Genomic DNA, 26,113 nt, shown 5'->3' on the forward strand with positions numbered 1-26,113 from the left:
TTACATTTAACATCATATTATTAGATGTACAGTGAAGCCAGTTATGAAAGGCAAACTGTTGGAACATGTTGTTATATAATAAGCTGTTGTTCATTATATTTGAAATAATCACAAGTTTTGATTTCTTTTTGTGCTTGCCTGTCATGCCTTTGATTAGCTTCATTCTACATTTTGCAAGATGTTTTAGTTCTTCAGCTTGAGATTCAGTCGTTACTTATTTTTTGCCCTATTATTTTTGTATTAGCAAAGCACCTAATATATGCTTAATGCTGATATAGAGAACATGCAATTTCTCCAAAGAGCTCACTGGAAAAAGGTCTTGATAAAGGTCTTGATCCTCAGAAAACTGAATTATGCAGGTGGGTTTTTTTGGAGATGAGTAATCCCTTTCTAATCCTAAAAAAAAAAACACACACACACACACAAAATCCATGACGACAACAACAAACCCCCTTGCTTGAATACAACTCTTTTTATTGAATTAAATGGTAACATGCTTGTAAATACTTGCCATGAGTCCTAAATGAAATAGAAAGGCTAAATATTTGCATTTGTGTTGCACATACTCTCTCATTTTGCCACTTAATGTAATTGGAAATTTGCAGGTGATTACAGTATTTTTTTTGCATACTCTAGATACTGAATGACTCAAAGGGGTTTGTTTCTTTTATTTTTGTTTTGCAATTATAGCATTACTGTTGTCCTTATGATTCACAGTATTGAATCCTGCAAATCTGTTTATTGGCAAGCAATCTTAAGGAATTTTGTGGTGATCTTTTAGAAAGTATAATGTTGGATGCAGGTCATCCTACATCCTCCCTCAAAAAGAGGGGAGAGGGGATGTGTCATTGCTTGTATCAATTAGTTTCTCAAGTTTCTTGAATGCAGTAATTAAAGTCTCTTTGTGTCATGTTTGAGAGCCTGGCAACCCAGGCCAACCAAACATTTTGGAAGTCCCCTAGGCTCACAGGTAGACAGATATGGTGACAGGATAGATATAGAGGATCTTGCCATTGATTCTAATGTGCATGTGCGTGCATATGCAAGCATATATTCAACCTTACTCCAGTCTTCCACACCGCATTAGCACAGGTCAACCCAAGAACACTGCAATTAACTGAGCTCCCTTTTGCACACATGATATGTAGGCACAAATACACATTTACTATTGGAAACCCCAGGCAGAAGCTGGGGAGCCCCATCCTTCTTAATGTAAGGCTGCTCTGGGATCTGAAAACCTTAGTGCCAAAGACAGCTCAAGGTATGAGGTCTCAGTGCCAGGTAATACCAACTTAAAGTACTGTTTGGCATTGCAGCTAAGCCCATCTTGTGGTCAGCTGTCCTGCTCTTGCACATTTCTACTCATGTCCCGAAGTTCATCCAGCCCCTCAGGGGTAAGTTCCAGGGAGCTAAACCAGCAGAAAGCTTGCATGTGTGGGGTTTCCTCCTCTGCAGGTTTAGGTCCTTGGACTATCCACTGCAGGCTCCCTGGTGCAAATAACTGTGCTAGCAAGACAAGAGAAAGGAAGGGGAAAGGAGACAGTGTGGGAACTCCTCTTTCAGTAGCAAAGAGGTGTTAAACTGTCAGATGGCACAACTGTAATGATCATGATCCAATGCGGTGGATGCCCACCAAGTGAAGCAGATGGCATTATGTGATGAGGCATGCAGTTGTAAGCAATTGACCCTGTATCCTGATGGATGCAGTTCTGTTCTTACTCTTTCACAGACTGGCTTAGAAGCCATGAGCAAACAGTTTTTCCACCTCATTGCCTGTTCCTTCATTTAAAGCAGCAATAATATTGGCTTCTCGTCGACAGGTGTTATTCAGGTACTTAGATTTCCTCTGGTGGCAAATATTACAAAAGCTAAACCGTAACTGCAGAGCTCTAAATACAGAAAATTATTATGAGGCATGCTAATTTTCTGTACTTTGGTGTTGCTGGGGCTTACAGGCCTAAAAAAAAAAAAAAAAAAAAAAAAAGGATCTTTCCTTTTAATTAAAGTTAAAGCTTCATTACTCCTAAGTAGATAAGAGCTCAGTATGAAAATATCATTGCTATTCAGAACTACCAGAATCTATTGCAAGGCATTTGTGAATCATCTCTAATTAACAAGGTGCTCTATTACAGAGCTGTCTGTACAATGACAGGCTATTCTTTGCAACCCTCTAAGCTAAAATCTATTAGCTTTACGTTATCTCAATTATTTTTAATATTCTGGAAAATCTGTTTGTGGTTTTTGCCTGCTAAAGGATTCCAAAAAGCAAAGTTCCCATTGGAAAATAAGGGTGTGGAGTTTGCCTTCAATATCCCTGATGAGGATATGCAGCTTCCCTGAAACATCTGGAAAACAGAGCTGACACGGAGTTTGTGTAATCTGTCTGTATGAGCATTAGACCTGCTGTTCATTTTCCATCAAGATATCATCAGGAAATATGCTAGGTTTCAGACACAAGTAAAAGAAATGCAGAAGGCCAAATCATCTACATTTAAGTTAAGAACAAAAATTTGCATCATGCCAGTGATTGTAAGATATTCAATGTGGCTTTGTGACCTCCCTAAAAGAGAAGTTATCAATCTGGTCATAGGCAAGAGAGAAAGGAAAAATAAGTGTATTTTCTGTACCTTGAAATTGTAAATAGTAACCATGGGGTAATAACAGTAAGTTGTCCACACAGCCTGTGCACATTAGCTGCAGTAGCCAAGTGTCTCAGAGCTCAAACACAGCTGGATATGAATTCAACACTCAGTACTTAATATCTATGAAAATAACATGTTGCCTGTAGACATAATACTAGGATATGAAAAGGATATGTGTGAGAGTGTTTGTGAGGAATGCATTTCCCACTAACCATGAAGCATCTGGCCTGGTTAGGCAATGACTCGTTGGTCCTTGAGGGCTGAAGGTAGCCTTGTGCCCAGCACGACCCATCTGTTAGCTGCCAGCATCAAGTATGCATATGCATGATGTTCTTGTATTTTCCAAACTTCAGTTGCTTATATTCATACTATGGTTCACAGCAGTTGTTCCTTTTTCCTGGGATATATGAATTTTTCAGGCAACTTTTCTTCCTTTTCCTTACTTGTGTCTTTTAAATGGTGCAGCGTTTGATGGTATCTTCCCATGACTATACAAAATAAAGTCAGGCTGAGAGATGAGGCTTGTTTTCTTTTCATTGGAAAGAGTGAACAGAATGATTCGCAAAAGCTATTGGCATTACTTCACTTCACTGAGATTTGAGAAACTAAGTGCTGATAGCTTAGAAAAGTATTTTGGCTGAAGAAGGCAATTAGAACAATGCTAATGTGGTGCTGTAATTAAAACAAATAAAAGTATGTTTACAAACAGAAAATTAAATAGGAGCATTCCATACATTACATATTCTGCTGTATCACTTTGATCCATGTCATTTAGCTGATAGGACCAGCTTCTGGGAACAGAAACTGTGAGTAACACTGGCTGTGTCTGTGCCATTGTCACAAACAGTTCAAAAGGTAGGATGTTTGTGGAAAGCTGTAGAAAGATGCAGAAAACACACATGCACCTGAAATATGAGAGATGCCTAATATCCTGTGTATTTTATCTGAAAATATAATCACAGAAAATAGCAAAGGTCCAGAAAGAGTAATGCAAATGTCTGGAGATATATCAAAATTTAGTTAATAGATTATCAATGCTAAGATTGTCTATCTTGATCAATAATGTCTTCAAAATCACAACAAAGAAAATTACTATCTTACCTTATCATTTGTATGCTCATATAACTTCAGGAAAATTTTCATTATGGGATGCTAAATTCAGATCTAATCAAAGGTAACACAGTAAGCTTGCTGTTGGAAGAGGCTATGGCAGCAAGCACCCTTTGTGCTGAGAAATTACAAAGTGAAGGATAATTTATTTCAGAAGTGTTTTCAAGTTGTGCAAGCCAAAATAAAGGTAATCCTACATTATCAGTCAGGATATAATTGAATGAAACTAAGTTTGAAGAATATCCTTCATCATCTCTGGTGACTATTATGCAACTGTCTGGGTGAACTGTGGCTTGTTTTCTTTTTCTGAAGCATTAATTATTGGTCAATAAAAGATGCTGCTTACTGAGCTGTAAGGAACATTAACTTGATCAGTACAAGAAATCCCATGTAACCTTGATGACTACTTTAAATAAGATAGGTAGTGTTTTCACAACTTTGCTTATCATGTTTACATAAAGGTTAGCAATAATAAATTCTGGTTCAGGGTTGATTGCTTTATGTCTGTTTTGATGCAGCAGAGTTGTATAAGCATTGGGAAAGTAATGCTGCTATTGTTAGTAGTTGTGTATGTTTTTTTTCTTTTTTTTTTTTTTTAGTTCTGATGCTGCTGAGAAATATTTGAGCTGCTTCATCAGTGATTCTTGCAAAAATGAAAAGCACATAATCAAAGGAAAGTAATAACTACAACTAGTTAAATCATTTTGCAAAATAAATGGGCTTATATACTTTTAAATAAGAACTGCTGAAGTAATTTAAACTTTCAGGCTTCAGTCTTGATGACAGTTCTGGCAGAGAAAATGTGACTTTACTTTGAAATTTTGAATTTAAATGATTTAAACTTTTGAGGATTGTATATATTAGACTAATTATCATTGGAATTTAAAGAATTACATTTAGTTATTTCATGATATTAGTCACAACACATAACATACATACCTGCTAGTGACAAGTTTTATGAAAACTTACTTGTTTTTAATTTAAAAATACATGTAACTGTGAGTCATGGTTGCTATTACTAATGATTATGTCCTATATTATAGAATCCACTTTGGTAAGACCTGTGTCAAGAAGTTATGGAAAAACTATGAAGGGACAGATCATAGAACACATTATTTACAAACTGAGAAAGCTGGGTTTTCACTGTTTATTAAGATGCTAAGGGGGAGTGATATAAAGGCAGTCCCCATCTACATGAAGGGTGATCAGAAGATGAAGGTGCCAAACTCTTCATGGCAGGCAAAGCAGTTGTGGTCAGTGGCCACAGGTGCCACTGAGTGAGGCTTAGCCTGGAGATAAAAAAAAATTAATAATAATCAAACAACAAACAAACAAACAAACAAAAACACCTTGACATGCCAGGTAGAGCAGCAATGAATTAGGTCACCCAGTCAGACTGTGTAGTTTTCATCTGGGGATGTTTGAAACTTAGCTCGAAGAACACATAGCTGACGTGACCTAGTGCTGACAATGGTTGTGCTTTAAGTAAGTAAATGGGCTAGAGATATGCATATATCCCTTTTCCACTCACATTAACATGATTTCTACTATATCTGCTATTTCTGCTATGATGAAATAATTCAAAATCTGTCACGGCAAAAAAGAATGTGCTAGCCATTTAAGAAATGTTCTCAGAGTTTTTCTGAAACTTCACAGGAAATTTTAAGTATCTTTTTTATACCTACTTTTGCATATATTTAAGAACTACTGAATATTAACCATTTTCAAATCAGTAGATTTATCTAAGAAATATTAGATGGTAGTATTTATTCTGTGATTGCTTAACTTCCTTCGTTTTCAAATAAAAAGCCTAAAGATGTAACCAAACAGAACTCAAATCAAGGTTAAGTTAAAATTCAGATTATGCACTAGTGGTTCTGAGGGGAAAATTTCTCACAGCAATGTTCAAGCTATCATCAAAACAAACATTAATAAATTCCAAGTTCATGTTGTGTTTAAAAGAAATGCATATATATTAAAGGAAGAAATGCACTGTTTGGACAAAATGACCAAGGTTCATTTTGACCACTGATGATGATTCCAAGAAGCACAAAAATATGAAATAGCATTCATATTAAAAAAAAAAAAAAAAAAAAAGTAATTTCTTAATGCTCTATAAAATTTAAGACCTGATAGAAGAATTCAGATATATAGAAAAGGTCAGTGTAATTCGTTGGTGTGGTAATGCAGCTAATGACTTGAGTGAGGGATTATGAAGTGTGCTCCCATCCTGAGGGAGCCTTGAAAGATGAAAAAGGGAGATGACTTATCTGCTGCAATGATTGCTTTGTGATTTTTTTTTTTTTTTGGAGTTCTACATTTTTTTTATTTTATTTTTAAATTGATCTCCTACCTGCTTCTTGAAAGCCTTTCTTTCTAATCAACTCTCTGGAAGGGAAAAAAAGGAAAGTGGTACTCTGAATTTTGTGTACACGAAAACTCTGTGTATTCACCACTGGATACAATTGATCTAATGTTGCATGGCTAGGGAGAGTGGTTACACAGCTTCACAGAACTAGTGTTCAGGCAACTTCATTTTTCTTAATGTTTTCAAAACTGGCAGCATAACAAACATTTCTTTGCCTTCCACTGCTTCTTACCTTTTGTGTGTCTGAGAATGTAGGTTATTATTTAGAACTCCCTGATAAAGTAAATTGATAGAGAAACATGTAGGCAAAAAGGTTGATGACTGTCTAATTTCTTTTTATTGTCAGCCTTTTTCCAAACATTTGTCTCACCCTACCTCTGTTTTATAACTGCTGCTTGACATTTCTGCCTATCTGTTGAAGGTGCTTTGAAAGAGCAGATCCTGAGAAATAAGCATGCCTTTCTCCCAAGACAGGTATGCATGTGAACTAATTCATAGTGTGAAATGTTGCTTTAGAGTTATAAAAGTCTTTGTAGTTAGTTTCTACCTTCCAGCTGGCATGGGGTGAAGGAAGGAGCCTTAGATCCAGTTATGAGTTAGCTGCATGTTATTAACACAGCAAGTAATTAACAACACTTGGGTTATAATGGCATTTCTAACTCCATGTGTGTTACAGATTTTGTCAAAATCCCAAAACTGTAAGAATTTCTTTTAAAATTATGCTATGAAAAAGTTAAATTTGGGGTAATTATAGATACTTTTCAGCCTTTATTGTGTATGGCATGCAATCTTCAGCATTTTGTCACCCCCCTCCGCCTTCCTCCCTTGTTCTCCCCTGCCCCCTCCTCTTAAAAATAATGTAACTTTTAATGACAAGAAAGAACAGACACTGCCAAGAGGAATATGTACAGCATCAGAAGGTCGCTCCTGTCAGATGGCCTGATGGAGAGATCTGAGATCCTTCTGGTTTAATATTTGTGCAAATAGCATCAAAACCAAAGCTAAGAAAAGGCAGGTGGAATTTGTTGATAGCACAGAATTAGGATGTGCAAACAATACAACGAATTGTGTTGTAGTATAGAACAAGTAGTTGATGTTTATTTCCATAGTATTAAAAGTAGAATGCAAGTTAGTAAATTACTGGACTAAATCATACCAAAGGAAGGAGTTTGTCTCACTCTAGCAAGCTAAAGTCAAGTTTCTCATGAAAGATAATTGTCTAAGCTCCTTTTGCAATTGATACAAAGACATTCCAGAAGATAAATAGTTCTTTTCATCCTGTGTATCTCAGAGGACACCAAGAAGGTATCTGAGAGGTGTCTCTCTCTCCATGGAGTACACAACAGGCATAGAAACCTCAGAGTATACCACTGAGAAAGATGGGCTTTGTATGATGCTCAGTTACAGGGCAGGAGTGAACTACCAATCTGAAATGGCCATGGGAAAAATTGAGAAACACCCTGAAGTGCCTTTTGTGATAAAGACTTTCTAATTAATGTTACTACTGGGGCTCTGACAAAACCTTCTGCTAATAGCATATACAAGGAAGGCTGGAACAAGTCTAGGATAGGGCTGTATATTGCGACACAGACAAGAGAGATGCTTGAAAGAGCCCGTTATCATTTAGCACAGCCAAGTCAAGACTGGGAGAGGATATGGTTACTTAGGAAAAAAAAATCTACTTATAGGTAGGCAAAATTAATATTTAAGTTAAAGAAAGGTGCTGCCATAGGAGCAAAGGATTTTAAATTGTCTGTAATGCACCTGTACTAGGCACTACAGCAAGGATTTTCACCATTAGAGGAAGGTAAGTTTCTAGATAGGAAAGTGGAGCTGCAAACTTAAGTGGAATTGGAAACTTAAATTAACTGCATGAGATGACTTTATGATGGCATTAAACCAAGTTTATGATAGTTTGAGCAATTGCACATTGAATGCTTATGGTTAAAGTATGAACTGCTTATGGTTACATCCATAATCAATTTGATAGTGGTTCTCAAATTCACTAAGCGATGTGCATCAAACACATCCAAATTACACAGCTTGGGTTGTTTGATTTGCATTCACCTTGAATGCAGAGATGACATTTGCCTGTAGGGACGAGATCTGCTTGTGTGACCCTGTGACTGTTCTGCCTCTGACTTTCCTCATTAGGAGAACCACTACTGAGTTGGTGTGCAACAAGTTAAATACATGGAATATGAAAATGAATAAATAGAATATATATACAAACTTGAGCCCTGGTTGGCTTGGAGGTACTCCTTTTTTGTTGGATGGCAAAGACGCAAGCTCAAGCAAACCTGAAGCTCTCTGTTCCTGAGAGTCTCATTGCATTATCTTGTTTTAGTAGCAGTCTCTGAAGAGATGATATAGAGCTAGTAATTATTAAGGTAAATCACTAATATCTCAGACCTGTAGCACATAACATACTCAAGTTCTGCATATACCAGCATAAATACTACAGTTGTATGCAAAGATTTGTGAGAGATGTGTGTTTGTGTGTGCAGTTATACAGATGTAGCAGAATGTGGAATAGCTTGACAAGAAAAGTATCAATATCAGCACCTCTGAGTCAATTAAACAGTCATGTAACCTCCTGAATTTCTGCAGTGCAGCTCTAGGTTACTGTTTCTCTCCCTTATAAAATCCTTTTCCTTTTAAAAAGGCTGAGAATCGATTATAGATTCAAGTTTTTAACACACATAACGGCAGTCCATGGTTCCAGTTATTGTATGTTGTTAGCTAATTTACTTCTGCTGGTTTTATAAAGAAGAAATAGTTTATAAGATTTTAAAATGCTCTGTCTATGCCAGAGCTATTCTCTTAACTTTCATTATCATCTAAGGGGTAGTTTGATGTGGTCTACTCAGTGACTCCAGTTCTGCTGGGCCAGGCAGCAACAGCATGCCGCTTTCATATCTGGGAAGCAAGCAGTTTATGTTGGCATAACCCATCCTGGCCAAAGGAGGAAGAGCCACTCACAAGCACATGTTCCTGCCCACACCACAGGAACAAATATTGGGTTGGCGCAGACATTTGTATAGCCACACAGTGAATCAGATCAGGGAACTGAACTGGTTTAAAAGGTAACATTATTGGGTGGGTTTGGGTTCAATTTTAATTTGGACCTGTTCTCTAGTTAGGTTCATTCCATGGCTGTGAATTAATTATATCAACAGAAAGAAAGAAAGAAATGGTGGCCTGGAGATGGCAGAGTGAGGCCACAAGTGATGGGTCTACGCCAGGACTCATGACATCACTGTTGCAACCCAAGATCTTTGTCTAAAATGCAACAAAACTCTGTGCAGCCTCCAAACCCATTACTGGCTCTATGAGAAGCAGGTGGCTTTAGCTTCATTCCTCCTTACCATGAAGAACTTGATTTAGTTCTTGTTTTCTAGCATCTCTAACATCTACATCTGTTTTACAGTAGGTTAACTGGACTGAGGTAGCCATTTGTATTTTTTTTTTTCTTCAGTGAAAGAATATGTTTCTTGTGTATTTCCATTTCTTTAGAAGCCAAGAGATGTTAAAGTTAGGTATGCTAGAAGACATGCAATAATACTGTAGAAATCAGCCATGTTACTGAAAGGATTTATCTGTTTCCAGCCTGGTACAGAATGTAAATGGCGCATAGAGTCCTCTGACTCCTTTTTTTTTTTTTTTTCTTTTTGCTTCTTCTTACTTTCTCGTATGTTTTGGACCTTCTGAATTCCAGACAGGTGCCATAAAGTAGTTCCTAAAAGTCAGATAGCTGAAAGCAATCCTTCTGCCTTCAAGCTCAAGTTAATTTTTTGTTATTTCAGCTTTTTTGAGTAAAGACGAGGGATGAAGGTAAGATGTGAGTCACACATTTGAAGAGAAGATCTGAGTAACGGGAAGCGAGAGAGAAGACAAGGAGAGGATGAAGGAGTGAAGGTAGAGGGAAAAAAAAGATCTTATAAATGTTAAGAACATACTAAAATCACAGTGATAAGTTGAGCGGTTTTCAGTTCCTAAGATGTTCAGCTGCAATTTATTTGCAGCTTCTCTGGATATGATCTTAAGTCTATTCTTGTGCCAGAGTCAATTCAGTGCTAGAGAAGAAATGTTGTTTATAAGCGAAACAGCAAGGCTCCCAGTGAATCATAGGTGTGTGGTGGTCAAATCCTGTCTGAATGTTGTGTGGGTTTGTTTTAAAGCAAATTAAAAATAATAGGCAAAATGTACTAGCCTGATATTTGTTAAGAGCATCACAACAGTCAGATAAGCAGTGAAAGAAGTATTTTCTATTAAATAGTACAGCACTTGTAATGATCTGTAGGCTTTGGTCCATCTCAAGAGAATGAGAGCAGTTACTCGCCATCAGTGTGATAATGTGACTAGGCCCTTCATGTTGCCAGGCCTAACTGTTATTGTTTGTGCTTTCAAAGGGTAGCTAGTATTTGTAAGAAGTAGTTCGGATCTTCATAATAAATTATTCCCTTATTTGAGAAAAAATGCTAACACTGATACTCTATTAAATGTTGTAATTAGCAAGCCAAAAATGAGGCAGTACCCTGTATGGGTTCCTTGAAAATACGCTGTGGGCTGCCTCCAGCCCTGCCTTTGGCCTCTGCCTCCAGCCTGGGCCCCTCGTGCTGTAGCTTTGCCAGCTGCCACGTCTCCTGCTGCTCCTGGCTGCATCTTAGTCCCGGCCTGTCCACTTGCCATGGCTGCGGCTGCCCATGGGCCTTGTTACCAGCACCAGCTCCGCCAGCTGCGTTCAGCCCTGAGGAATGGTGCCCGTGGGTGAGGGCATGGCCTGCACCGGGGCCACCTCTGCCCTCAGGTCACCCACTCTTCAGGAGCAGCCACTGCTGCCTGGCATCCAGACTGCAGAGACCATCACATTCCTGAAATGCCCTGCTTTCCCTGGTGCATACTGAGGTGCTGCACTGCTTTGGGAAAGGCTGCCCGGTGGCCTTGCTTACAGCAGTTTCTTAGGCTGCCCAACCTTCCCCAAGCTGCCCTTGAGGTGTCTGTAATGGAGGGGAAAGGAACCTTGTTACATGGCTGTATAGCAACTGCATTGTTTGTTCCTCCTGCTGCAGATAGATACCTCTTTTCTCTTTTGGGAATCTCCGTATTAACCAGTCTCCTAATGGATAGACATTCTGTTCCACACTGCTTTGGAGGATAAGATCGAATACTGGACATTCAGGGAAACAGCAGAAACAAATCCCAGTAATGTCATTAGGATTAAAGCGTCATGTTTCAGTGAACGTATAATGTGTGCACATGTTATGCATGGCATGTTTTATGAATTTTAGGTGTTTTGTGACATTAATGTTCAGTTTGCAGTTTGGAGATAAGTGGTTCCTACAGGATTTTTCATTGGTTAAAAAAAAAAAAGATTACTGGTGAAGTAATGAATTTAAGATTTTTGTGTTAATACGTATTTTGCATTGCTTGAAATATGTATTTAGGTAGACAGTTTCATGACGCATTGACCACAAGTATGCATTGATGCGTTGTACCACATAGTATACTAAGGAGGACACTGGAAGTTCTTCAGTATTTTAATCAGTATTTCTGAGGGTATATATATAAGTTGTGTGTGTATATATATATATATATATATAGGGCATATATATATGTGTGTGTATATATATATGTGTGTGTATATATATGTATATATACACACACACCTATATAAGCACTTGAACTTGTATTAAATGGCATGGCTTACGTTATGGTAGACTTGATTGTACATTTTTATCTGTACTTGAGGAACAACAGACAAAACAAACTGCCAGTTTGGCGTTGCACATATGGGCAATAGATTCTCGTTTCATATGTGTTTGTGTTATATATAGTGTTGATTATTTCTATGTATACCTCTTTGAATTATAGGGTTATTTAAGGATTTGAAAGGATACAATAAATTCACTGAGAGGTGTCCAAGGCTTTAGGTGACTTTTCTTTGTCCATTAGGTTATAATTAGATTAATCAGACATTTGAATTTTTCATATTCTGTAAATGCTTTTTGCAACAGATTTCACACACTTGTTAGAAGAGTAGGAAGACATACACAAAATGTTGAAATTTCTCCCAGATTGTTGAAGCATCAATTAAGAAGACTCATCTCCAATGTGGGCAGGAGCATTTATGCAAAAAGAGCATGTACTTCCTGCTACCTGGTGGCTTAGATGAAAGCTGTGACACTACGGTTTAGAGATGGAGACACTTTATATAGCTGAATTCAGGTAAGGCTACAGGAAGAGGTCATGGAACATACTGAACATATCTAAATTAAACCAACCTTCAACCTTGTAACAGCAACTAGTCCTAACCCAGGGGATGTTTATATAGCCTGCATTTCTTGTCTTCACGTAAGGTGCTTTCACTGACCTGCTGCACCTGTCTCTGGACCCACATAGTCCTTGTGCTAAGGGTATGTCCTGTCATCTGTCCTTGTGTGATTAGAGCACTGTTGGATGGAGGCTACTTTATCCCAAGTGAGCTGTCTGTACATATGTGGCTACAATTGTTCACTACTTTGAAGTTATACATGTATATCCAGGGCGTGTGGATGATTTAAAGTAGCTCTAAAAATTCATTTTTTATTTCTTCATGAGATTACTTCAGATCTCAGAGTAGATGCTAACATAATCATTTTTGCTAGTTCTGTTCCCATGTCCTTTTCTGTTTTGTTGTTATGAAATCCTGATGTAAATTTTTGTTAGCTTTACTGTGTAAAGTGGATGGAAGTCAAATTTAATACTGGCTTTAGTTGCTAGTTGTAAAATGGGACATTGTAATCCCATTGTAAAATGGGGTATTGTACTAGGTGAAATCAGTATGTGGTTTTGTAAATGTCAGATGGAATCTAACCAACTTTTTTGAAGGTTGAAATGATTTTGCATGTATTTTTGTTTTTGAATTTCACACTTCCTGTGTAACTGTATTAGAGAAAGAAAGAGGGGGTGTATCGCAACACTTTTTTCTCTGATCTGTTTCTTCAGTTTCTATTTCCAAAAAAAGAAAAAGGGGGAAGGGGGCAAGCTGTGAGCTGTGTCTGTAATCTAAGTACTGCTATTACAGAAATTTAAAGCATGCCTTCAAAATTAGTCCTATAAGAAATACAAGAATCCTAACAAGAAGGAAGCTAATGCTCAAGATTTCAAGAGTGACTATTGATTTTTGATATATGAATCTAATTTCTGTGGTGTCTAACGTGGGGTAGGTGTTCACACAACCTTGATACTGATTTTTGAAAGGCATTAGTTATGTCATATATTTTGAAAATATCCAATATATCATTCACCCTGCTAGATATAATTTCTACCAAGGTAAATTTGCATGTGTCATCTATTTATTCTTTTTTTTTTTTTTTTTTTTTGACTTTACAGTTAATCTGGTTCTGTAAGCAAAACTAACATTGCTAAGGCTAAATTGAAATTTTGACTATGAGCGCATAATAGTGACTGTTGTGTTTACTCTGAAACAGCTCTTGTGAAGTGGCAGAGCATTCCAGTTCCATTTTATAGAAGGAGATCTGAAACAAAGATGTGGGTAAATGTCAGTGCATGTGCGTGCATTTAAGGACCCATTTAAGGCACACCCATTTGTCAAAATCAGGAAACTGGCACAAGTGCAGTCTGGCTTCTTTCTGGTTAAAAATCTGTGTTTTTTCTTCACTAAGGACATGATATACCAGTAAGAAAGAATAAGAAGAAAAGAACAGTGTAATCAATGCCCCTGTTCTCATAGGGAATCAGGATGTGACTGGGTTTTGCACATGGACTGCAACTGGCATAGAGAGATCAATGTGCTTTTTCAGGTTATACAAAATGGTCTCAGATATGAAGGATATTAATTCAGGTCAGTCAGCTCAACTATATATGATGCTTTATATCGACCTCATTTGCTTTACTACCTCAGTGAGTATTTCTGTTATCTAATAGAAGGGAAAAGTTCTTCCTACAGTTGATACTTTCCTGAGTGAAATTTCCTAAGCCCAATTCTACACTTCTATGTCAGGATTTCAAGGGCAAGCTATGGTCTGGCTTCTCTGTTTAGTGCAGTTTAGTCCATTTAGTCTTTTGATGGTTAATAAAAGTAAAAATGGGGTGTGGTAAATCTTCTGTGCACTTTCTCCTGTTAGGTGTATATTTTCCAGAACCTAAATTTGCCTACTAGTAGATTTTGAATGAGTGTATTCCTCTTTAGTGTTGTTCACGGCTAGTCTGAATAAATAGTAAACATATGCTGCACATAATGAAATTCTGCTATCCAATTTTGTATTGTACAACGTTCAGGCAACATGGATATTCATAAATATTCATGTGATACAATTGTTCATATGAAGTAGCATCTTTCTTTCTATAAAACTTCTAATCCATTATAGGAGTATGATTTTCTGCATATTAGCCAAAGCAGAATTGTATCTTTAGCAATCTCCTTCAACTGCACTGGAGTAGAAGCTTATGTAAATGAGATTGTTGCATTCTTTGTCTTGTACTTTTGTCTAAGGCCAAGCAACACTTGTATCATCCAAGAAAGTAAAAGTCCTCAATAAAAAGAAAACTGAATCTGATACTATTCCAAGCTTGTTTTCAAGGCAGACTGATAGATGACTTGATCTCTATCCTAGAAACAGACCACAGCAAACTGACATGTATGTGGCCAGTGATGTTGTTGCATGATAGTGTGAGTCTATAAGTAGTAAAACACATATGGGAGCAGTCAATACAGCACTTGTGACGCTTGCCAATATGATACTCAAGCACTAACACAAGATGCTTTTGTGAGAGTTAAAACATCTGTCATCTGCTGAATACTCAATCAAATCTTGTTATCTTGTCCTTGAGCTATTATTTCTGCAGCAGTCCCAGTTCTCTGTGCACAAATAAGAACAGGCCATATGTCTTTATAGTGCTCCCCATCTGATATCTCCAGAAGCAGAACTACTCTATCATCATGTGACTATTAAGTGTTTAGAAGGAGTTGAAGAAGTAGATATTTAGGCAACTTCAGTAAGGAGATTTCTTCTGCACCAGCATGATATGTGCAGAGACACTTTACCCTCTCAGTACCATTAAGTATATTTTTTCTGATCTCATCTGCTGAAGTGGAGTCTACTAGAAAGAAAAGTATGGAAGATTTTCCATCTAAGCTACTTGCATTCCTATGAAATATTGGTTTCAAATTTACCTAGAAATTATCTTGATACTTAGTTTCAAGAACATTCAAAGCTGTTGAATTGAACCTACTTACAGGAATACCAGCATATTGAGTAAAAGCGATCTTTTCGAAGGAAGCCATTTTCTCCTACAATTGCTACAGTTGTATTTACACCGGTAACCTGTTATGTAATTGCCAGTGTTGGATAACGCTTTTAGCAATTAAGGAATTAAAAGTATGCATATATAAACAGTCCCCTGTCTTTGCCTAATCTCTTGAGGCCTTATTATTACAGGTACAAGATTAAGCAGATACTGTAGGTCTGCTGTGTTGCTCCAAGGAGTGGAGAAGATGGCAGGCAAGCAGTCTTCATTCCCAACTGCTTCCCAACTTGCCCATTCATTGGTCACAGATGAGATGTATGACTGCTTTCTTCTTTCTTCTGAGCAGTAATTTTAATTTGCAAAATGGCTGAAGGGACCTGGAAACCTTTACCTCTACTGGAAACTTCTCTTACATCCCCATTCAGCCATTCTTGCTGATCACTTGCTTATCATTGATGGTGAGAAGCGTGCCTGAGAATGCAAGCTGTTGTCTGTATTCCATAATGCTGGCTGAGCAGTGTATCCTTTTTATGAGAGAGTACTCTAGTCCAGTTAGCAAGATGCTGAACTGGACAAGGTATATAACTAGATATAGCAGCTGGAAAGGCTGGGATCCAGATTGGCATGCTGATGTAATGGGATCAGGCGTTTCTTGCCCATTATTTTCCTTTCTTTTTGAAAGAAACATCATAAGAAAAATAACCACCTCAATTGCTCACTGAGGGGAGGAAAAAAAAAAAAAGCCATATGGAAAGTTGTTGCCCAGCATTCAAAATCAGGCAATAGCAATAACTGAGAGTCATGTACCATCTAATCACCTTGAGGGAGGTATTATTCCTTGTTCTGCTCATTGGTGTCTCTTGGAAACATCTGCTCTTGATCCTGATCCTCTTTAATGAGAGCATAAACAGTACTGTGTAATTCACCTTTTCTGTAGCATTGTCTCTTGTGACCTCTATCACAGTACTTTGTTTTTCCCTTTCTCTGCATGCTGTTTTCTGCTAATGTTATTTGGTCTGTCTATAGTGTCTGTGCCTCTGATGCTTTCATGCTTTTCTGTTTTCCTCATAAACTTATTGAGGAACGATAGCTGATATTGATGGCATACACAGGGAAGATACTATCAATTTATGTATTTTTACTTTTACAGTGGTCCTTTAATTTGCTCAACTATCATTCTGGTTTTGCTTATGAACTGTTGATTCACATAAAAATTAGAAAGTCCATTTTGGTCATAGGTCTGACATGCTGTATGATATTGTAGTATAGAATTTCTTTAAGAAATTTCATAGTCAAGGCCATGGTTTGTGGTAGATGTCTTTGATTTGTGCTTTATTTCATGGAAAAAAAAAATCAAATTACTTTTTTTTTCTTTAGAAATTGGTGATTCCTGTGGCATTGGCAGCTGGCATCATTCTTGCTTTGGTTCTGTGTAGGTTGCTTTGTTGCCCTGTGTGAATTTCCTCACACTGCGTCCTTCAATTTTTTACCACTGTTGTTATAGTCCATCTGCAAACAAAAGGAGAGGTCCTTCAGCTTTCATTGGATGTTATTGGGAATTTTCTTTTTAACTTTTAAAATTTGGAACCTGGGCTGTCTGATATCAAATTTCGAGTGGTTTCTGTTGGAGAGTTTGTTTCAAATACTGGATTTGGTTTTCTTTTGTTTGCTTGTTTTTTTAAGCCCTTTTCCAATTGAAATAAACTTTATTTTGCTATTAACTTCACTGGGAGCAGCCATGATCTTTTCTTTATTTATTTTGTGCTGCAACAAATATTATTACAGTTTAAAAAAGTATAATTCAGAATACAGAGTATCAATACTTGATATCAATGCATTATATGCCCCATCCAACAGTTTTGTTGTTTATTTTTTATCTTGGAAACATTCAGTGGATTTATTTTTCCAGCAGTTCCTTAGCAGTTGAAATTACTCAGAAGGGAGCTGTTAATACTTTATAGCCATGAATTTCTAAGTGCAATGATTTTTTTTTTTTTTTTCAACTTGCAAGTTGATCTGACAGTTATAAGTTTATAAATATAATGATGAATGTTCCAGTGTCATCTAATTTGGTTTTTGGCTTGCACCTTAAAAGAAAAAAAGAAAAAAAAAGAAAAAAAGAAAAAATCATTGGAAAAAATGGATACTGTTTCAGTAGCTGAAAGTTTGAGATAATTTTTTGACACCTCCTCATATTTGTTGTTCTGAAGTAAAGCTAAGTTCCGTGTCCCAGAAGCTTACTGTGTGAATGCAACTGCAGTAGAATTTACTTTTCAGATATTTGTCCCTGTGCTTAGTTTTCAATGCTCATGTTTTTGTTTGATTCGCCTTTTGTTTGATTTCTGTACGTGTACTCTTTCTTCTGTAAATTTTTGTAACTTTGTTGCTTGTGGTGTTTACAGTTGGAAGATGCTTTCAGCAATACCTCTATTGTTCTGCTGCCCCATAGGTGAAGAGCAGTGTCCTGGCACTGGTGGTTATTTATCCTTCTGTATTTAATCCCTAATCACCTGTTGGGAGGAGAGTAAGAAAACAAGCAGATCATGCCTATTTCCATGCCTGCATCTTTGCAGGGATGTAAGAGGAGACTTGCCTCCTAGCCTGGAGATGCTGTTAACATTGCAGTATAACCTGTAGCATCAAAGGTCAACTTATACTCTGATGTTCACATTACACTGCTAATCCATTGTAACTGGTTGTGTGTGTGTGAACAAAAAGAACAAAATTCTGAACATAATAAATGTAATTGATAACTAATAAGTTGTAGCATGCATAATGTTGGATGCTCATTGCAGAACAGGTATGTTTAATGGTAACCACATGTCCTTGCATGTTAAAGTACTGCTTGCCTAATGGAAAGTGAAGGCTGCGATAAATCTGCTAGCATAAGTAGCAGCAGCCTCTCATATACTGCTTTTACTTACATAGGGAAGGATAATACCTTGTGTACTCAGAGCAGGGAAATGATCATCTCTGCACAATGTCAGTGTCCAGGTGGGACTTCGTTGTATACCTGAAGAGAAGGTTTCAGGGAGCTATCCTGATTAGTCTGATTACTATTTAAAGCTGAAGTGGTTTACAACCATGAGAACATGTGTGGCCCTGAAAAGCCTTTGTCAGCAGGAAAGCAAGGCTAAGGTTGCCCCTTTTGCAGGCAGAGGGCAGGGTGCAGAAAGAAGCACTAGCAGTGCTGCAGCAAGTAAAAGCCGAGGAATCAATCAGGGCAAGGTTGGGGTGAGGCAAGTGCCTCAGGCCCTCGCTCTGGTCAGGCTACTACTGGTGAGATCAGGTCACCACATTGCTTTTTACCTGTTTATTGCTTGTGAAAATGGTTTTGGTGTATCTGTAAATATCTGGGTTTCTGCTGGGCTGTTGCCTTCACTCCAGGGTCTTTAGCCAGAAGCCAACACAGCTGTAGTGGTAAAAGACTATGTAGTGCCAAAATACTCCTTTACTTTTTAAAATTTTCTTGCTTTTCCAGGTACAAAGACTATGGCGAGCTTTAAACAAATGAGAGGGACAGAAAACCTGCAAACAAAGCAGGTAGCAACAGGCATGACCAGCCAACGTGGTTCATGGCAGAGCCTAGATGTGCAATTAAAGCAAAATTCAACTCCCTCTGTGTAGAGCAGATTGATTGGAGAGGTATTGTCATTTAACCTCCGAGAGTTTTCTCAGGCTGTAGTGGTGTCAGCTCTCTTTGGGATTATTTATCTGAGTCATTAATAAGTCATGAGAGACATTCACTTTCCATATGAGGATATGGGAGAAAGGCATGTCTGGATGCTCCTTGCTAGTCAGAAAGGAAAGGCTGCCAAGGACAAGGAGCCCGAGCTGTGTACAGCAGGCAGAGAAAGCTCTTCAGTCTCTGGATCACACTCAGATTCATTAGTTCTTGAAGAAAAGCTGAAAAATATGTTTATGCTGGATGGAGGTGGGGGCAGCTGTAAATATGCATGCTTCCAGTATAGCGAGCAGCTCAAACTGCAGCCTGTAAATAGATGTACATATTTAACCTCTGAGAAGGGCTGTAGCTCCCTGCTGTAGTACAATAAGAATAGTAATACTTCCCATTTAGAGTGTGCTTTCTATTTTCAGAGCTGTGCCAGCATTAGGTATTTTAATGTGGAGCTGGTGGGTAAGCTATGAATAGGATTTTAAGCTTTTTGATTTAAGGGTGTGGGAAGCGTTACTGTGCACAGTCCCCAGGATGAGAGGAGGTCCAGACCCTCCTGTTCTGACAGTGGGTTCATGGTGTCCTTCAGCCTTCTCCCAGGAGAGGCTCTGGTGCAGGAGCTCGCCTCTTCGCAGATCTGACCACCGTAGCCCTCAGTAATTATAGCAGTAGCGAAATTCCGGGCTAAAAACAGAAGTGCAGCATGTGCCTATTCCCCATGTGATTCAGAAACCAGGAAATCGAAAAAGCCTGGCTGAGAGAGGAGGGCAGTACAAAGCCACAGACGCATCTAATATTTATCTCAAACCTGCTACGCCTGGGACTGGGGAGCTGTCATCTGCCGGAGCTGATTATGCATGCAGCAGCAGCAGAGCCTGATTGGGTGTAGTAGGACCTAAGGCGAGGGGGAGAGGGAGTGGGGAGAGAGTTAGGCTTGCAGCACCGAAATGTAAACAGTGGGAAGGCAGACGGACGGAGTGAAACGCCTTTTGGCAGCAAGCAGCGCACCGCACGCACTCAGGGCAGCACACCTCTCGCCCATCTAGCCGAGCCCGGCTGGATGAAGAGAAGCGGAGGCTCCAGAGGATCTCCTCCTGCCTGTGGATATAAATAGGAGGCAATTGGGATGTGCTAGCTTCCTCCGGCACTGCAGCTCCGCCGTGGTCCGCACCGGAGCTCGGACGGGGCAATGGAAATGAACATGAAGAAGTTCACAGTGCGGCGGTTCTTCTCCGTCTATCTCCGCAAGAAGTCTCGGTCGAAGAGCTCGAGCCTAAGTAGATTTGAGGTAAAATCCGTGGTAACTTTGTTATACGTAGCAAATACCGTTACTCGCTGCTAGCAGAGATTCGTACAAGAGAACGTCTGCCTTTGCTGACACAGTAAATAGTTAAAGGTGGTCTTTCCCTGGAGGTGCTGCTGCTCGCACCTGATGTTCTTTGTTTCAGTGTAATTCAGGGCTTTTCCTTGGTAGCGTTCAATACATTGCATAATATATATAGTGTGTTGCTAAGGATCCTTTTATCAGCCTGGCACAGGGGGAGGAAGCTGGTTCAGGACATCATGAAGTTGTAGGAAATAATTACATATTCACTTAAATTAGCACAAATGGCAGCATGACTTGGAATAGCCTTATATTTCAGTCTTCCTCCCCTGCAAGCATACGATTCTTAGTGCTAGATTTTCAAATAATTGGTCAATTTGCTAGTGCCTTGCATATATATTGTATGCAAGACAGATTTTCTTGCTTGTTTTTCTATAGATTCTCATGCTACACAGATTTTTACACTTATCTCTTCCCTGCATCCTGTATTTTCTTTTTATTTTATTCTAAGGAGAAGTTGTTCTTCAGGAGCTGGGGAGCAACGTCAAATTAAACCTAAAACAGTTCAGCAGTATCAGGAGATTAAAAGCAGTTCAAGTTGGAGGTATTGGCGGATAGGAATGTGTGAATGGGGTAGAAGCAGGATTTCTGCCTCTCTTCCTTGAACCATTGTTCTTCAGCCCTATATTTGGAGCTGTGAATAGTCGGCAGGAAGTGAGATCAATTGAATAAATGTCAGTTTTATTTATGTTGTTCACTTTATCATTGCAGATGATCTGCAACCTCTGCATTAAAATAAAGGTAGATGGGGCCCGATTCTCCTCTGTCTCACATTTGTTTTATGCTGGTGTACTTCAGCTGACCTCCGAGGAGTTACTCTGATTTGCACCAGTATTCCCAAGAGGAGGATTAGTTTCATGCTGTGTGAATACATTTTAAAATCTTATTCCCTTGGTGTCCTATTTAAAGTACTAGGTAATTGTTTGGACATAAAGTTCTTCATGTGTCATTGCTTAAATGGGACATGCAGAAAAGCGGAGTTTGGGGCTGGTGTTTTTTTTTTTCTTAACTCTTTAAAATCAGTTTCCTTAAAAACGATCCTGTAAGGTACCTAAATTTGTTTCACTCATTGAGTTTTAAATGTAAAGCTAGTAAGTTAAAGTTGACATCAGTTGTTAGTGCTCCCTTGCTCCACCAACCCTAATCCTCCAGGATTGAGGGGGATATGCTGTGAACCCCAAATTGCACAGGCTAAGCTGAAATAGATGTTCCTTGTAACACACTATAAATTCACCAGGCTCATGCTCCATCAGAGCCAACAGAAAATAGATCTGGAGTCGCTGAGTTGCATGAAGGAGTTCTCCTGAGACAGGCAAGTGTCTTCACGGGCTGTCAGTTTCAGGGTGCCACATTAAGGGGAGATGATTTTGAGACAGCAGAGCCCTACCAGACCTCATAACTAGTAATTTGATGATGCTGTAGTTTGGGAGAAATAGATTTCACCACAATAATTATTTAACTTACTGAATAATATAGTATGAATAACCAATGCAACTCAGAATTTGTAACTGTTGTAACTGGCCAGACCTTTACTTCATTTTGGGGGGGGGGTGGTAGGGAGGGGTTAGCATCATTTTGATCACCAGTATTATATTAGATACACTGGACATCTACATTCAATATCTGATATAGTTTTTCCTTACATGAGATCAAGAGTTGTCTTATAAAGTAATTTTAAATATATTTAAAAATAATTTGCTTCAAGAAGCATCCTGGTACGTATCCTGTTGCACATGTACGTTCAGAGCATTACATCCACTTCTCTTTTCTCTCCATTGGCTTGGCAGTAATAGCCAACTTTATGCAAAGTGACTCAGTATTATAATGCAATAGGGAATAGGGGTTGTTCCAACCAGGAAGAAAAAATGATTCATGAAATCTGTTCTGCTATTTAAGTGTGAAAATCATCAGAGATGTTCCTGCTTAGAGGGGGAAAAACCAAACATGAACATCAAGCCCCCTCTGTGATTTCCATCTCTGAGTACTTTTGTGTATAAATTCGTAATTGCAGGCTAATGAGAGTTTGTCAGCCAAATAGAAAGTGCAAAGAAGCCTGGTGGTAGTTAGATTTCTAGAAGGCAGGATATTCTTCATCCTAATAGGTAGATATTTTTAAAAAGGCAGTAAAAAGGCACAGGTTATTACATGATGGAATGAGTAAAAGTAAAATAAAGGGAAGAAATTTGGAGAAAACATGTGGCATTGCTTTGCTTAGTGTGCCTTAGCTAATATACCTGGCAGAAATTATGTGTTGCTAGATGTCATTTGAAATTTGGAAGAGGATTGCTGTTTCTAAGTTGGGTGGGATTTTTGTTATGCTGTTCTTTTTGGGGGTCACAAAGAGGGGTGAAGCGTCTATAAAGATAGATGCTTCTGGATTCAAGCATTTGAAATCTTTAAAATACCACTACTGGAGTAGGTTCAAAATAATATAATATTAGTTGTTAATATTGTAGGATTGATTACTTTTTCTTCTGTGGTATTCTGCTATGCTTTAAATCCAGTTGCAATGAGCTTCATAACTTGCAGAGCAGGGATATAGAAGCAGAAATGACTTAGCAAATCACAGCTTGTAACTTGACCTTTACTTAATCATTTCATATGCCAATATCATTGCTCCATCTGAGACAACAAGATCATTGCCTCATGTAGATAGGTTTCCCACTTAGTCCTGCTAAAGGAGGCAGAGCACACTGGTGAATAAGATATCGCTGGGCTTTTATTTTATCTTGCCTAAAACGTGTGCCATTTTTATTGTTCTGGGAAAACTTGGCTGAAATTTGAACTGATTTGGCCACACTTCGGGTTTTCAGTTTGTTATTTTTCAGTATGGCCTGTGTTGCCCTTCATTTATAAGGTATCTAGTGATGTAATTTTATTAAACGTGCAGAGCCAAGTTCTGCCCTTCTGCGTGCACACAGAGTTCTTATTGAAGTCAGCTGAAAATCTGACGAAGTCAATGGGAACTGCATGTGTGCATCCGAGAGACGGGCTTTGTTTATGGTTCTTGCTGAGTGTTGATGAACATGAATGTGAAACCATTAGGAGAATGTACGCACAGTGTGGCTCTGTTAAAGACTTTGAGCCCCAGTGGAATGCATCTTATAGCAGTGAGCAATATCCTTGATTTATAAATCAAAAGTTAACTATGCCATTCGAATAAGCTAGGAAAGACTTAAGCATGCGAAGAATTTGATTGTATTTATTCCAGTGACGCAAAATCCTTTTTAAAATAAAATGACCAATTAAAACACTGACATTGATGCTTTTTGGAGATTTTTCTTGACTTTTCCACTCCTAGTGCATTTTTAAATCTTTATACTTATTCTTTAATGGTTTTAATTCTTGTTTTGTCTTACTGGTAATGGTGAATCCAAATTCTGTTTTGTCTATAAATGGGGCCTACCAAACTTTTTCCAAATCAGCTTCCAAATTAAATTTGAGTTAGCCTCTCTCAACACAGCCAGCTGTGAGAGGCTAGACCTCCTGTGGGGGTGACCAGAGTATGGTCCTCCTTGGCTTCCAATGCTGTTGTGTAGGAAATTGAAGCAAGACTATCAAGTCTGGTAAGGAATAGTGCAGAAGGACAGGCCCTAGCTTTATGATACTCTGTTCATAGAGCTTTTCAGTTTTAATCTTCACTTTGTATTCTGATTTCCTAATGGTTTAAATTACAGCAGCCTTATGAAAGAGGCTGGGAAATGCTGAGCTAGCCGTCTCCTTTTGCACAGTGGGCTGGATCAATGCTTCACTTGCAAACATGTGTGAACTCTTCTGTACTTGTCCAGAAATACTGCTCTTTATCAGTAGTGAGTTCTTTATTCTGACTTCTCTCTTATTTTTATAGATAATCGTCTTGTGGAGGAATATATTTTCAGTCAAATGTTAGACAGAAAGAGGCAAGATAAAGAAGAGGGATGAAGATTAGCAGTCCAAGATGAGCTCTGCAAGGTGCAAGTCCTGAGGCAGCTTTAGTTTTTTTTTCTTTTTTTTTTTTTTTCCCCTTGGTAATTATAATTTTTGTGATGTGTGTCCTTGTTATAGCAGAAGTTACCAATGCTATTGTAGTCTGACTTCCCCCAGCTGCAGGCAAGACTTTTATGAGGAAATGCTGCAGTTCTTGTAATCTCGAATTGCCTGGTTGTGGGGAAGTGAAGCAAGGCAGGGGAAGGAGAGCAGGAGGAGCATGTAGTCCATCAAACAGGTCACTTGAGGAGCCAGGAAATCTAACTTCCAGATTCATTTTTTTAAGTTGCTGTGTCATTACATGTGGTTCAGAGCTCTGTGTCCAACATTCCCTGTTTTTAAGATGGAAACTATGTGATTGTTCAAGTTATTTGACAGAAGTCTACCTATTTATATTGTTCTGGCATTAAGAGAGCTTACTCACATACTTACATATTTGTAATGAAGAAATTGCTCCAAAAATCTCCAAATACTTCTGACTTGATTCCAAATAAACAGTATCTTGTGCATCAGGCTTGCTATGTGCTCCTTCCCCCAAGCCTCAAATTAACTGTGCTGAGCTAGAGAAAATGAAAATTAAGCAGGCAGATGTAGGGATAACTTGTCCACAGAAAGATCATAAAAAAAAATAAAAATGGGGCTTGGACAAATCTAAAAAACTTTGATCTGGACTCTCCCTCCTCCTTAGGCAATAATAGCTATATCTCAGCTATTCCACCAAACATGTTTGTCTGGTCCCTTTTTAAACACTTCCCATGCTAAATGCCCCACAGCCTTCCTAGGAGGTATATTGTACAATGCTATCCTTAGTCTGAGAGCTTTTCTAATGTCTAACACAATTTTTCTTATAGCAATTTAAGCCTGTGTCATCTTGTCCTACTCATTGTAACCGCAAAACAGATTGCGTCCTTTCCTTTGCAGCAGAACTTTTGTGTATTTACAAGATTTCCGGGTCCACTTTCTCGGTCTTTGCAGTAGGGTGAGAAAAATGTTTTTCTTCCTTCCTGAAAGTTAGGGACTTTCAAGATCATGACCCTGTGTGAGTCTGACCCTCCCCTGTAACAGAAGATACCTTCATTTGGTTGTGGGGTGGGTCTGATCAGCTGAGAGGATGTACGTGTGCATGCCTTATGCCACTGGCGATGACACAGTGTTATGGTGAGCACATGTTGGGTCCTGGCCATGAGCAAGTGATGAAACGAATGACAAGGAAAGGCCAGCGTCTCTTCACTGCATCTGTGTGTGGCAGGTAAATCTGCGGTTCCCAGAGCCTGGAGTTACTTCTGTGTGGGTGTTCAGGAGGATGAGAGATGGACCTGGTGAACCGGGTGGATGCACACCCCGCCTAGCAGTAATTGGAACTAACTTGGTTTCATGCAAGTGGAAAATATATAATTTTATTCTAGGTTTTAGCTCATAATGTTACGTGCTGTCTGACCCTGTGGTACAAGAAGTCTGCTTCGGGGGGGCTGAGCTCTCCTGCATCTATTTTTATTATCAGTAGCATTTGAAACAACCTTTTTCCTGCTAGTGTCAGGAAAGGATTAGTTTTGTGCATGTGCTTTGCATTTGTGTCCTTGCAGGCAACTGGAAATATTTCTCAAGTAAAACAGAAATCTGAACAAAAAAAACTTATGTTTATTTACCAGTTACTGAAGTAGAAATACTTCTAACCTAAATATTTTCTAGTCCCTGTTGTTCACTTAACAAGACTT

The 26,113-nt window shown here is 38.5% G+C and overlaps 1 protein-coding gene across 3 annotated transcripts in view; it reads left to right on the plus strand.

Moving 5' to 3' along the window:
- Positions 1-26,113, plus strand: part of RPS6KA2 (ribosomal protein S6 kinase A2) — a 293,034-nt gene that overhangs the window by 109,302 nt on the left and 157,619 nt on the right. Inside the window, exon 1 of one of the 3 annotated variants that reach the window (XM_005019222.6) lies at positions 19,771-20,336. The exons of the other annotated variants lie outside the window; for them this stretch is intronic. Within the exon in view, the coding sequence (XP_005019279.1) occupies positions 20,238-20,336 (99 nt within the window). The 5' untranslated portion in view covers positions 19,771-20,237. Of the gene's footprint in view, positions 1-19,770; positions 20,337-26,113 lie in introns of those variants that run through there. 3 annotated transcript variants of the gene reach the window in all.

This window comes from Anas platyrhynchos, chromosome 3 (genome assembly GCF_047663525.1).
Source record: "Anas platyrhynchos isolate ZD024472 breed Pekin duck chromosome 3, IASCAAS_PekinDuck_T2T, whole genome shotgun sequence".
NCBI classification, from domain to species: domain Eukaryota; kingdom Metazoa; phylum Chordata; class Aves; order Anseriformes; family Anatidae; genus Anas; species Anas platyrhynchos.